At 38.0% G+C, this 15,039-nt stretch overlaps 1 protein-coding gene across 1 annotated transcript; it reads left to right on the top strand.

Moving 5' to 3' along the window:
• The first annotated feature begins 14,455 nt into the window (after positions 1–14,455).
• Positions 14,456–14,632, top strand: LOC129517485 (TSC22 domain family protein 3-like). The gene has a single exon (XM_055337338.1). It carries the CDS (start codon positions 14,456–14,458, stop codon positions 14,630–14,632), a length of 177 nt encoding a protein of 58 aa, XP_055193313.1.
• Positions 14,633–15,039: the final 407 nt, after the last annotated feature.

Below are 15,039 nucleotides of genomic sequence, written 5' to 3'. Positions count from 1 at the left end.
ATGATGAAATTTTAGGAGTTCATACCTGAAACACACACACACCACACATACACACACAGGCATATACACAGAAGTTGGCCTTGCATATTGAGAGTAGAGAGTATGGGTGATATTTCCCAATAATTTCTATATGCTCTAAATATTCATATACAATAATAGCTTACAAAAAAACCCAATAATAGCTTACATGTTTCTATGTATCAGGTATTTTGCAGAGTGTTTCACGTGTATTATCTTATTTAGCCATCCCCTAAACTCATGATGTTGATAAAATTTTTGTTATTTTAAAGATTAATTTACTTATTTGAGAGAGAGAAAGAAAGAGAATGAGCCAGAGGGGCAGAGGGAGAGAGAGACTCTGCACTGAGCACAGAGCCCAACATGGGCTGGATCTCATGACCCTGAGATCATGACCTGAGCTTCATGAAACCAAGAGTCTGACAATCAACTACACCACCCGGGAGCCCCATTTTCTTTATTTTATACATCAATGAAACTGAAGCACAGAGAGGTAATTAATATTCCAAAGGTCATACAACCATCACATGCCAGAGATGAGGCTAATCTGACTTCAAAATCTATCCTCCCAAATTCCACAGTATACTTTCTTCTAAAGAACATATATTAAAAAAAAAAACTACTACAACAACTAATAAGCCTATTACAATGGTTACATTTCATACATTGCTCGAATCTCATTTACATTTCTGGGTATTTATCAGAGAATGTAGCTTTGCCTGGACCTCTCTACAGAGATGAAATCATTTCAATTTTATAAACCATGTAAAAAAAAGGGCTGTTTATTTGTGTCTAATGAATGTCTCTGTGACAAACAAAGGAAGACTTGAAGCACAGATGGGTCTGGGAGAAATAGTCTAAAGTAGCATACAAAAAAGCCAGAAGTTTCTCTTGTCTTCTTTTTTTAACATTCGTGTGCATGCTTTTATTGTTTTAAGTTTTTATTTTAATCCCAGTGAACTAACATACAGTGTTAGTTTCAGGTACACATTATAGTAATTCAACAATTCCACATATCACCTGGTGCTCATCACAATCATGTGCATTTTTTATTCCACAAAAAGCTTTACACCTTTTGAAGTCTAAAAATATTTCAAATTACCCATGAAATTGCTTTAAAACGCCAACCTCCCCCCCCCCGAAATGTTCAAGTAAACTGATTCAAAGAATGACATCATGTATATCCTGTTGCTTTGCAATCTATCTAGTACATGGCACAAATTTGAAAAAAGAGAAGTGGCTGAAAAGATTCCTAAACTTTCCATTCTTTTATGCTAAGTAAAATGATTATCTGCTTTCAGGGTAACCTGCTCAGAGAAGGTGCAGAGGTGATGACAGCAAACCCTCAGGCTCCATAAGAAGTCATTTGTAGGAGCAACAGAGGAGAATGATGCCCCTGCCCAGGCCAGGCTGAGTCTAAAGTACCTGGAGTACACCCCTGGCCTACTCCTGCTCCCTGAACAGCCTCAACTCTTCTACAGCCTGTCCTTTTATGATGAGCAAATAAAAGCAATGATTTTTAAAATATTGCATCTGCATATCCCAAGGTAAGATAATTATCCACAGTGCCACACTTTATATACTTAAAAAAATAATGAGCAACCCTATAAAACTTTTCTTGATTTTAGAATCAGGAAAATGCTTGCCTTGTGGAAAACTCTATGGTACACTATGATGTGGTCTTTTTTTCTGTTTTTAACCTTTGCTGTTGAAGTTGTCACTTTTCCTGTTGGGAAGTAAGATTAAATTTTCACTTTGGTAATAATAACATCTCTAGATCATTTGTTCCTTTATCCCAGACAACTGTTTTTCCCTTTTCTCTCTATAATCTTTAAGCTTACATCTGATGTTTATCCTAAGTTATCTGTTGTCTATGTATATTTTTTTAAAATTTAATATCTCCCCTCTGATACTCCTCGGAAGTGCCTAGATTACAATAATGAGACAAAACACTTTAGAGCTATTTTAAAAACATGAATTCAAACCATGTAGCTCTATAAATCACTGGTGAATGCTGGAACCACAGAGGGATTAAATTTAACTAGTGCATGGATCATTTTCATCTAGGAAATCCTCACTTCAATTTCAAGCTAATTTTGCTTCTAATTTTTTCTATATGAATAGAAAGTGTTTCTACTCTAAGAAGTTCACTGCATTTGGAATCATTACATACTGCAAGCTTCAGAATTGAGAAGGATTTTTTTTTATTCTGACCTTTTTGGGCATGTGTATGGATTGGTTTTATGAGTTGTTCTTGAAGAGCTCACAATCTGGAACCTATTTGCCTATGTGCCTAATTTTAAAACTAGACTCATATAAAAACAAGAATTCCCATTAATTTTGAAGACTTGCAAGTTATACCGCAATGTTTTTCCAGGTTACTGTTCCTGAAAGGGTAACCATGGAGGATGATTTGAGAGTGGATGAAAGTTTGTTGATGCAGTTCTGGTTTTTTTCTCTCTGTGTGGTATAGAAAAGAGCAAAGATACTGAAACTTGACAAATTTCTTGGCATCTGACAATAAAAACTCTTTATCACCATATCAACAGACAGAATAAACTTTTCCACCATATTAAACCCCTACCATTAAGATACTAGTTTGATTCTGACAATATCAGATAGTCCCTCTTGTTTGTAGAGAAAGTTCATTTTACTATTAACAATGATATTCAGTGGGGTCATTCTTTTATGTTGCTAATGCATTTATTTATTTTTAAAAATATTTTATTTATTTGAGAGAGTACAGAGGGAGAGGGAGAGGGTGAAGCAGACTTCTCACTGAGCAAAGAGCCCAACACAGGGCTCACTCCCAGGACCCTGAGATCATGACCTGAGCTGAAGGCAGACATTTAACTAACTCAGTGACTGAGCCACCCAGATACCCCTTGCTAATGCATTTTTTAAAAGATTTTATTTATTTATTCACAAGAGACACAGAGAGAGAGAGGCAGAGACACAGGCAGAGGAAGAAGCAGGCTCTGTGCTGGGAACCCAACATGGGACTCGATCCCGGGACTCCAGGACCACACCCTGGGCCAAAGGCAGGCACTAAACCGCTGAGCCACCCAGGGATCCCCCTTGCTAATGCATTTAATACAGAACTCTGCATTTTAACAACTTCTACCTTAGGAGGATCAATTGAATGGTATAGGTAATAGTCTACAGTAAGACAACAAATGAACAAATATGTGAATTCTATTCAATAGCTTCTCTATTAAGTACTTTGATTTCTCTAAAATTATGTAGTTATTAAATTTGTTTTTATAATAAGAATCTAAGTTTTTTTAAAAGATTTTATTTATTTATTCATGAGCAACAGAAAGAGAGAGAGAGAGAGAGAGAGAGAGAGAGAGAGAGAGAGGCAGAGACACAGGCCAAGGGAGAAACAGGCTCCACGCTGGGAGCCCAATGTGGGACTTGATCCCCGTTCTCCAGGATCAGGCCCTGGGCTGAAGGCAGCACTAAACTGCTGAGCCACCCGGACTGCCCACGAATCTAAGTTTTTCTGATCACCATTTCCCTTTGCTAAAGCACAATAAGGCATTGAATTAAAGCACTGATTCTCCATGGGTTTCCATTTACCATAGTTTGGTCAGTAAGTATAGCCCAATTGAAGGTCTTTCTTGGCTTCCACTGTACCTCCATTGTTTTACTCACCTCCATCCTCATCCCCAGCCTTGTTGTTTACATGTGAGTGAGAGGAAAAAGAGTAGGAGATGCAATCAAAGATGTAATAAGAAGTCTTTCCAAGAAAATACAAGCTTCAAGTTGGCTGGCATAGCTGCAGTATAAGAAAGATATAAGGAAGGGTATGGTGATATTCAGAAGTCTATACATGATTAATAGCTACCAGAAATCTTCAGAGGAACCACAAAATCAAGTTTTCTGTTTTAGGATGATCATTCTGACATCACTGGAAAGGATAAGATAGGGATGAGCATAAATTCCAAGTGTTCATACTTAGATTCGACAGGAATTCATATACGAGACAGTATTTTCCTGTATTCATTTAATCCTTATCCTGCCTGCCACAATTCCAGATTCCAGCCATTCAATGAATAAACCCATGCAATGTTATGTCTCTTTCCTTTTGCTTATATTATTGCTATTTAAAAATGTACCTGAGGGGTGTCTGGGTGGCTCAGTCAGTTAAGTATCAGCCTCCAGCTCAGGTCATGATCCTAGGGTTCTGGGATCGAGCCCTACATTGGGGTTCTTGCTCAGCAAGGCATCTGTTTCTCCCTCTCCCTCTGTCCCTCTGCCAGTTCGTGTGTACTCTCTCTCAAATACATTTTAAATCTTTTTAAAATGGGGGATCCCTGGGTGGTGCAGCGGTTTGGCGCCTGCCTTTGGCCCAGGGTGCGATCCTGGAGACCCAGGATCGAATCCCACATCAGGCTCCCGGTGCATGGAGCCTGCTTCTCCCTCTGCCTGTGTCTCTGCCTCTCTCTCTCTCTGTGTGTGACTATCATAAAAAAGAAAAATCAAAAAAAAAAAAGAAAAAAATCTTTTTAAAATGTACCGGAGATTTGTTTTAATCAGGTATAATAAGACACACAGACATGGAAATGACTGTCATGATGGAAAAGTTCATTCATAGTTCCCTAAAAACAGAAAGTATGGTATACCACATAGTGCCATATGGGGAAGCATCAGGGCCAATCAGGAAGTAGAGAGAGTGGGGAAGACATAGACAAGAACCTTTATTGTTGTTTCTATGGGAAAGGCAAAACAAAGCAGGGTAAGAAAGCTTAGAATTGGCTAGTTTGAATAATTTTAGTGAGCTCTGGGATATGGGGGTCACCCCTATTTGTCTGGTATCTGGCCCTGGAGTGAGTAGGGCAAATGGACAGTGACCTAGAGTATAGGAACTAGAAAAAGAAGGTAGCTGGGGAGTCGAGGCTTGGGACTGGTTGGCTTGCATATAAAGGGTGAGCTGTTTGCTAACTGTAGGAATTAGCTAACACTAGAAGGGACAGTCCCTCCCCAATGGTCAGCAAGGCCCCAGAGACCACGGTGTCCAGAATACAGAAAAGAAGGAAATACAGTTAATACAATTTCCTCAGCCACTCTTTCTTTACTATGAATGAAACAACTCATGATTCAAAGTTTGATTCAAATGTGTCTGCTTCTATCAAGTCCTTCCCAATCCCTGCAGTCAAAATTAATTGTGCTCCCCTTTTCACTGCCAAAGTCTTTTGTTTAGAGTTCTTTTTAAGTACATACAACAGCTATGATCTATCTAATAATACAGGTGTGTATGGGTTACTATCCCCCACTTTAAAACATAGAAAATATATTTTGGGTAACAAATATTTATAGTAAGGACCTAAACAACATAATGTGACATGAAATCCACAAAAAGTGTTATTAAAGTTGCCCCAGAAAAAAATAATAAAGTAGCCCCAGAACAAGGAAGAATTACTGTGAGTTTCTTATCAATAAAACAAGATACTGAGTTTATACTTAGAGAAAGTATCAAGTTTATACCTGTAAGTCATAAATGGGAAAATGTAAGCAAATAATGACAGAGTCAGCAAAATGTCTAATTGAAAGTACAATGCCTATTTAGAAGTAAAAAACTTAACTGAGTGAATTTTTCCAGTACTTATGACATCCAACTGTTGGCTTGACTGTTCTGTTTGTTTGCTTGTTAATTATTGAATTGGGAGATTTGGGCATTATATAGGCACAATCTCACCTGTGGACCACACTACGCTTGAGATGTGATCAACTCTTAAAGCACTGAATTGAACATACTTAGTAAATTTGATTTAAAGAACTCTAAAAGAAGTTGCCTCGGTGCTCAGTCAGTTAAGTGTCTGACTCTTGGTTTTGGCTCAGGTCATGATCTCAGGGCCCTGGGATCAGGCCTGGTGTTAGGCTCCATGCTCAGCGGGGAGTCTCCTTGAGGATTCTCTCTTTCTTTCTCCCTCTCCTCCTCTCAACCCCTTCTCAAAATAAATAATCTTTTTTTAAATAATCTTTTTTTAAAAGAACTCTAATAGTATTTACTAGCTGTGATTCTGGTCAAGGATTATAGCTATTTGTATACTACTGAATAAAGAACATTCCTTCATGTGGGAAACCTGTCCTCTTTGTTGTTTTTTTTTTTAACTTGTCCTCTTTGATAACAAGGATTCAGAAGGCATGTACATAGAATAAAGCCAACTAATGTGACACATAAGGAAGACATCTCCCTACCCAGAATTTGACCAGTGCTTTCTAATGAACCAATATATGACACTAAAATAAAATAGTAATAATAAGTCCCATATACATCAATCTAGTCAGTTGTAAGGATAGAAACTTTCTGTAAATAAATATTTATTGAATGTTAAGTCAAACCCTATGTCTTACACATAGCTCTATATGAACTAAAAATTAATACCAGCAGTTTCTATTTATGCTGCAGTTTTTAAGTTTTAGAATCATTTTCATAACCTATTATTTTCCTTTTCAGTTGGCTACACATAACGGTTTAGGATTTATGCCAATTAGCCATGGTCCATATGGATGTCTTGATGTGCCGTGTTTGTAAGTAGGTAGGAATCAGGCATGATACACTGCAAGACATTTAATGCTAAATATGATCTGCCATTATAGCAATGGTTTCTTCTTGGGCAGAAGATGGGTAGGTGGATTCTTTATTCTTTCCTAATTCAAGGTGGTAAAAGGAGGCTATTGCCAGGGGACAGACTTAGCATGAGAACATGTGATAGAGAAACAAGAATCTATATGATGATTGGGGTTTTTTTTTCATGGATTAAAAACACAAGTGATTCTTGGCCTGAAGGTGAGTCACAGATGGACAGGGCTCAGATGGCACATGAGGATACAGAATTGAGTAAGATTCCCTAGTGAGAATTGAAAGTGCATCTTGGCAAAAGATGAATTTGTCCCCTATATAGTGGGGTCATTACACACAACCCTTGCCCGTCCTTCCATCTGGTTTCTATGTCAAATAGCATTAATCCAGTTTTTAGTGGTCTGATTCTCAATCAGTCCAAACATAGCAAATATCCCAGACCTATACTGAAATATACACATATATGGTTCCATTTGTATGTAACTGGTTGAGAGTATATGAGAGGTAATGCTCACATCACTGAAATGAATAAGTGTGTGTAAAAAGAAATCTCATTCTTATAACTTTCCCCAATACCCTTATCATTTTATCTTGGAACACTGAACTCTTATCGTTGAAAGAATTATGCGCGTTAGTGAAATAATTACTGCATAAAATGGAGAAATTAAGAAGTGATTCAGTGTTTAAAAAAATATGACCGATGAATCACTGCTTAAAGGAACAATAGTTTACTTCCTTCAAAGGGAAAAACAACCCAGAATTTAATAGTGACCAGACTTTCTGTCCTATAGATTGAGAGTTGCTGTACAGCCATACTTAGCCAAGTAATAATATCAAGGTCATGTTACCATTATTACTCCTAGATCATTAAAAAAATGGAAGGTGATTAACCCAAAGTGATGTACCTTACTGAATTGTTTTCAGTCTCTGCTTATCTTTATGCTTCACTGTTGGATCAACTTAAAACGGGGCACAAATCCACTGAAAGTCTCCTTAGATACAGGCTTGTCCCAAAGAAATAAGAAACTACTATAAAGTTAGCTTTATATGCGGATCAACCTGAAGGAGAAAATCAGCCCAAGATTTTGGATGTTTTATATAAGTCATTTTGAAATTTTGGAGACAACCTAATAATTGCAAACTATTATTGAGGTATCACTTTATTGACTATAGGAAGTCGTTCTTTGGGGGCACCTGTGTGGCTCAGTCAGTTAAGTGTCTGCCTTCGGCTCAGAGTCCTGGGATCCAGGAGTGTTGGGCTCCCTGTTCTTCCTCTGCTCCTCCCCCTCCACTCGTGCTCTGTCTCTCATGCTCTCTCTCTCAAATAAATAAAATCTTTTTTAAAAAAGAAAGTTGTTCTTTGATAGCATCCCAGTGACCTAAGCAAATTATCCCCCTCTCCTCACAAATTGTATCAGTTGCACTCAGAGACTAATATACTGGGGAAAATTGGCTAATAGAATGCATTATTTCACAATACGTGAACATACACAGGCTGCCAGACATGAGCATTTGTGGAGTTCTTTTTGTATGTAAAGCCTTGAGCTAGTTGCTATGGGGTGACGCATGAAGTAGAAAGCATACTTCCTCTTCTTGACATGTTCAGTCTCACTGAGTTTCAGAAGAATTCGTATTCATGGGGAAAACTGACTTTGGAATTAATATCTAACAAAATATTAATAAGCAGGAAAGAAATGGTCCACAATGCGAAGGAAAATAGCAAGACATAAAGTTAGGAATGCTCAAGAGTGACTCAGCTTTTATTGAGTCTTTGGTACCTGTACAGGAACTAAACCCTGAGTGGAGTTATACTAGAGTTCCATCAATACTTTTGAGCAAATGGAAAGAAACAGCAGAAAGCTATGCTGGCAGTCCTTCAAATGAAAATATGCTCACTGATGACATGGTCCACCTCATATCTAATGTGAACAGATTGTGGAAGGTCAGAGGAAAATAAAAAGGATGCACAGAGATAGAACCAGCTAGAGACCTTAATTAAAGCAATCCCACTTGGCTTTCTGTTAAAAAGAAAAGAAAGAAGCTGCCTCAAAGACAAAAATGTTTCTATAATAAGGATTCCTTTAAAAAATAACAACTTTACCAAGAATATAATCTAACATTAGCCTAATAGCATAGAACTTTGACATACAACAGTATATCCTTAACAGCAGTTTTACTGAGAAACATGCTGATTTTTTTTTGCTCACCAAATACAAATAATCACAAGCATAATGTTCTTCTAGAGTTAGTACTGTGTTAAATAAATGCACTTGGTCAGTCATTTTCCCTTGTTAGCATCATACTTCTGAACAGAGACAATTGAGAATGGATGTAATTACAAACTATTCACATAGACTAGCTCTACAGAACTATTTTTAAGCATTCATATTTCAATCAATAGTGCAGAAGGGAACTATGGTAGAAATATTTTCTATTCTGACTATATTTGCATATTTGTGTCAGTTGCTTGATTCAAACCAATTAGACTACAGTTATCTGTGAAAGCCATATGGTGCACAAATAAAGCACACAAGACCAGTTAAACATCAAAAGTGTATCATTTGCATAGTTAGAAAGGAACACTGACAAGGAATATATTTATTATTCAAGGACTATACTACCTAATAGAAAGTACAATCTTTATGTTTTAAATCTATATGTACTGAAGCAAATGATTACTCTTCAAATATTTGTCCGTGTTGTACTAACTTGGGGCAAAGAGCATAGAAAATGAGTGATGCGAGGAACACAATTCAAACAACTGTTTAAATAAGCTTGTGTAAATTGTGTTTTTCATAAGTAAATCAATGACAGAATGACCTCCTAACATTCTACTGGAATTTCTGATTTAAACTTTTCTAGTAGGACTATTCTTATCAACACTTAAGGATATAATTGTCACTAATTTATTTAATTATTCTTAGGACATTTTTCTTCTTAAAAAAGTCTGACCTAAAATAAACATATAAAATATCTTATAACTTTCTTTATTTTAGTGGACTGTTTTTTTTAAAAAGACAAAACAAAAACACACAATTATGTTTAGGTCATCTGAGGCCAATGGAGACTGTGGCAGAATGATAGCCACCGAAGATGTCTATGTCTCAATCCTCAAAACTTGTGACTATATTAATTTACATGGTAAAAGAGACTGCAGATGTGATTAAGGTTCAGGGTCTCAAAATGGGGAAATTAACCTAGATTATGTGGGTGGGCCCAACATAATCACTAGGCTCCTTTTAAGAGAGAGGCTCCTAGAGTCCAGAGTAGGAGATGGGGTGACAGAAGCAGAGAAGTGTGTGTGTATGCGGTGAAGGGAGAGATGGAGGAAGAGAAGGAGAGGGAAGGAGAGAGAAAGAGGAAGAGGGAGGAGTTGAGAGAGAGAGAGAGGGAGAGGGAAAGAGAGAGATTTAAAGATGTTCTCCTGCTGTCTTTGAATATAGAGGAAAGGGCCACGAGTCAAGGAATGGGCAGCCTCTAGTAGCTAGAAAAGGCAAGGAAATTAATTCTCCCCTTAAACCCCCAGAAGGAACACAGCCCTGTAGATTCATTTTAAAATTATGAGCTCCTTAACTGTAAGATAATAAATTTGTGTTATTTTAAGCCAGTAGGTTTGCATCAATGGGAACTAATATAGAATCTCTTCCCATGAAAGTTTTAAACTACCACTTAAAACTTTTCTTGCCTCTTTAAATTGTGCCCTTTTCAACAGATACATCATCAGGGGAGTGACTTGGTCACTTACACAACACTTTCACCTTGGGGTATCCAATATATCTATATGTCTTCTGGTCCTACTGAGATAGCCACTCATATTTTTTTCAAATAACTCTCCTTAATTTGTAATGTGTATCATGATATACTGGACACAAAAAATATCAAGACATTATTATCAAAAATATCAAGACATTATTTTCAAATATTTCAGAATTTCATTTTGCTTATGCCATAGTATGAAACCGATCACCTTACATGCATGTGCCTCATTCAAGTTTGCTCGTTACAATATGCATGTATAATCAGACTTGTAAATTTGAATGTGAGCTAGCTTTGAGTGGACTTATATTTGGAGTTAAATTAGTCCTTTAAAATATGGTTCTTCAATAACTGATGATAAATGTTCAAACAGTATTCTCCATCTCCCACAGTGTGGAGCACATAGCAGAACTCATTAAATATTGGTTATAAATAATCAATGAAGTAATCTTGGAAACACAAATGGAAGAATTTGAAAAATCAAGGCATAGCCTCTTCGGAACCATTTGGTGATCAGACTGCTCATAAAATGTAAATAATACATTAAAAAAAGCCAACAGAGATAATTTTTATCTTCAGTTATACCATATTAATTTATAGAAAAGCTCTTCTATTATTCCCAAATTCATATAAACTTTAATCTTTTCCATGTACTATTTGTATAAATGATGCTCACTAGCATTCTTGATGGATTTGGTTTTGGGGATTGAGCTCTGTCTTTATAAGATTGATTAGTGTCAACGTTCTTCCAATATTATTATGGGATGTCAAAGAATTAAGTCAGTCAGCTGTCTTATCACCGAAAGGGGTGGCACAAAGGCTGGATGCCACCGTGTCAACCATTTTGAAAAGGGATTTCTGAATTAGAAAGGAGGACAAATTAGAAATGGCCTTGTAGGTCCCTTCTAACCTCGGAGTCTATGATTCTACTCTCTAGCTTAAAGATGGCCATCCACATGTATTATAGCATAGTCAGCTTAGATTGCTTAGCTGTTGTCACTAATCACCATGGCTGAGCTATTTCTGTACCATCTTATCATCAGATTCATGTAGGCCTGGCCATGCAGGAGAAATATTCTCATCATGAGTATATTCAACTCAGAAGGGATTCCCTTCAATTTGCTCTTTATCTTTTGTAAGACAATTTCAAAATCATGAAATTACCTCAAGTGCCTCAACAGGATATTTTCCTGGGCAGAATGAAGAAGATGCAAGATCACTGTCTTACAGTGGGAACTCAAATTCAGCATTACAAAACACTATGGAGGATGTAAATTGGGCTGTCATTCCCCTCTGGCCTCTATTCTTAGTCACAAGTACATTCCTTAAAGAACGTGTCATTTCATAGAAAATACATCATTCTATAATCACTGAATCAGAGAAAGTTAATAGACATTATTTTGGATCAAAACAATACAGCATTGCTCTCTCTTTTGTGCTGGAAGTTCTCAGTATAGTAATTATTTACAAAGAGGAGAGTAGTCCTTATTCAAGGAAAAGATACTATTGTACAAAGTGTCCTCATTTGTGGTCAAGTCTAGAGGGCAACGTAGGAAGAAGCCATAACCGAAGGCTGTCCTGTGTCTGAATCCAAAACGGTTTCATATGTCTTTGAGTTTTACAATCTTGATATAATTTATTTTTATTCAGTACAGAACTGTCAAAAATGTTTGAATACATCAATGTACCAAAACCCTAAGCATTTCTCAATTAATTACACTAATACAGCAAAAACCTGGGTTTTGTTAATACCCTATAATTTTCCCCCTCAAGGTTGAAGGTTTTGCCTCAAAAAAGATTCTATTTCTCACTGGAAAGCAAATAAAAACAAATTCAAAGCAAACATAACCGGGACCTCTTTAGGATTATTTAAACACTGAGACAGTATTCACTAAAATCCCTTCTAACTCCAACCACCTGTGTGTATGGGGAAGTTATCAGTTAAATGTCTGGTTTGCTCTAATGTATTATTTATATTATATCATATTAACTAGTAACATGATTATTAGGATGCCCAAGTGCCATGTTGTTTTACATTGTTCATGCAGCTTTATTTTACCTTTCATCTCACTGACCCAGACTTACATATATGTCACATATTAATATTAAATGTACTTATTAGCTTTGTAATGGGAGCTTTTCCCATGCAAATTCAAACTGAAATAGCCACTCAGAGATAAAGAAGGAACAAGAGTCTAAGAGGTCCATTAGTCTTTTCTCTACTAGGCTAAAGAAGGTCTGAAAACCCATATCCTGCCAGTATTGTATAATTGGCAGACATGGAAGCTAGCAGGTTTGGCCAAGTCTGATTGAGAAAGTCATGGTTAAAAAAAAGAAAAAAAAAAGAGAAAGTCATGGTTGAGGAAAAAATTTGTGACTTCACATTCTTCTATTCAGTTCGAAAGAAGGAGCTGCCAGGATTGCTAACAACTATTTTACATATGAATATAGATTTTCAATTGACTTCCATTTCAATAATTTATTATACACATTCGCATGTAATCAGGTACACAAATTGGTAAGTAGCGGAATTAGTATTTGAACAGACGACTCTCCAATTTAAAATCTCCTGGTATACACAAAACAGCACACGGCCCATCTAGGGCCAGTTCAGGTTTTTAGCTTTCTTCTAATTTGCATAGAGCAAGATTCACCTTTTGGCGTGTGAGTTTTGACAAATGCATAGAGCCATGTCAGCACCACCACAGACATAGGGGAAAGGCTCTACAACTCCCCTCGAATCCCGTCAAGATGCCTCTTTGGAAAGAAACCTTTCTCTGAACCTAATCATGGCAAAAAGGAAGAGAGAAACAGAAAAAGGCAAGAAGAAGGGAGGGGAGGGTAAAGGGAGGGGGGAAGGAAGATCCTACTCCATTCCTCAGTTCACAGGTGAATCTTTCCCTTTGTCCTCTGGCCACCAAGAGACTTTTCTAGGAGTTTTCTCTCTGAGGATTTCTAGGACTTGGGACAAAGCCAGGAGATCAAAGAGGAAAACAGCAAACTATCAAAAAACAAAACAAAGAAAAAAACCCACAAAAACAGGAAACACCCCATGGAGCTTGTGCTCCACATTTTGAATTCCCTCTCCAGACAGCCCAGTTATCATACTTTTCAAAGTCCTCGGGTAGTTGCTTTTTATATTCAGTACAGACTTTTTTTTTTTTTAGTGGTAATCAGTGGGAGAGAGGGGCTGTAATAGGCTTGAGAAGCATGAGAAGTTCAGTTTGAATTTAAGAAGGGAACACGGAATCTTTGGTGGAATAGTTCAACTGCAAAGGGCAAAATTAGCGCTACTACCGCTTTGCCTAGATTAGCACAAGGAGATGCTCCGTGAGCAATACTTAAGGTAACGTGGATATAAGCCTGAGCAGGTTAACCTTTATCCTGCAGCTGAATTTTAACAAGGATTATAAAGCTAAGATTAGTTTTGACACATCTTGCCAGTAATGAATGAAAGATATCTTGGATTTGTCACTTCTGAGGTAGGAAGTTCAGTGAATTAAAAAACCAGGTTTCTAGCATATGCATGAGAGGTAGGATATCCTCAGGATGCCTAAGACTCCTGTTGTTCCATCCTGAACTAAAATTTTTGGTCTACTCAATTATTTCCGCAGATTAATTTGTTATCTCTGTAACCATACCTTTTTAATATCCTACCAAAAAGAAAACTGAACTTCAGGGGATATGATTGCCCTCTAGTGGGGGCCACCCAAACTGCAGCCCACAATTACCAGTGTCTCCAGGAAGCTCGGAGGAAGAGCCTGGCAACATCAACTACAGTGTTAACATCAAGAACTCTATTTGTGCTTATCCTAAAGACACAGAATTTTGCTGGATGTTTCATTTGCTATGGTCCATTCTTTGTGCTATAAATAGTGGCTTTCTTCAGAGTTCCTACTTTCAAATAGCAAGCACTGGTATATTTACAATAAGAAAATAGAGATTAGAGAGGCAACTGGAGGCAGAGGGGTGGTAGGGCCAGGCAGGGGGCTGGCCACCAGCTGTGCTCTGTTGGGGAGCAGGAGCCGAGAAGGAATTCCTAGCTAGTGTGGGATCTCGGGCCTCTGGGGCCACTGACAACAAGTTCAAGCCATGGATCTGGTGAAGAGTCATCTGATGTATGCAGTCGGAGAGGAGGTGGAGATGCTGAAAGAGCAGATGGGAGAGCTGGTAGGAAACAGCCTCTTGAAGACCCTGGCGAGTCTGGAGCAGCTGGAGAAGTTCCAGGCCCATCTGAGCCTTGAAGAGCCAGTTCCTAAAAGCCCATGAGTGCCTGAGGCCCCTGGTAGTTTTACGGTGTAAGTGGGGTGAGGGGAGCAGAGCCACTAAACTTGGTCTACCTAGTTCTTTCCAGGTTTTGGGTTCCCCAGGTATCATCTCACGTGGAGACCTTTACACGTAGCATAGCTGATGCCAAGAGATGCCCCCAGGATGTGGCCACCTGGGCCCACATCCATGAAAGACCCCTGACAAAGGGCAGGTCTCTGGAGGCTGTGCCCTGGTGGCTGCCAGGGCCTGGGCAACTTAGCTGCAACTGGCAAGGAGGAAAGGTAGTGTGAGATGTGATGCCAGTTTACTCCAGAAACTGTAAGGGGTCTGGTTTTCATTTCCATGGACACCTTCAGCAGCTTCGCCTGACAACCACTATTCCTATGAGGAAGGTGCTTGTGGTTCAA

The sequence above is a fragment of the Nyctereutes procyonoides genome, unplaced genomic scaffold (genome assembly GCF_905146905.1).
Source record: "Nyctereutes procyonoides isolate TBG_1078 unplaced genomic scaffold, NYPRO_anot_genome, whole genome shotgun sequence".
NCBI classification, from domain to species: Eukaryota; Metazoa; Chordata; class Mammalia; order Carnivora; family Canidae; genus Nyctereutes; species Nyctereutes procyonoides.
Note: the sequence above shows the minus strand (reverse complement) of the source record. Positions and strands in the feature narration are given on the sequence as shown.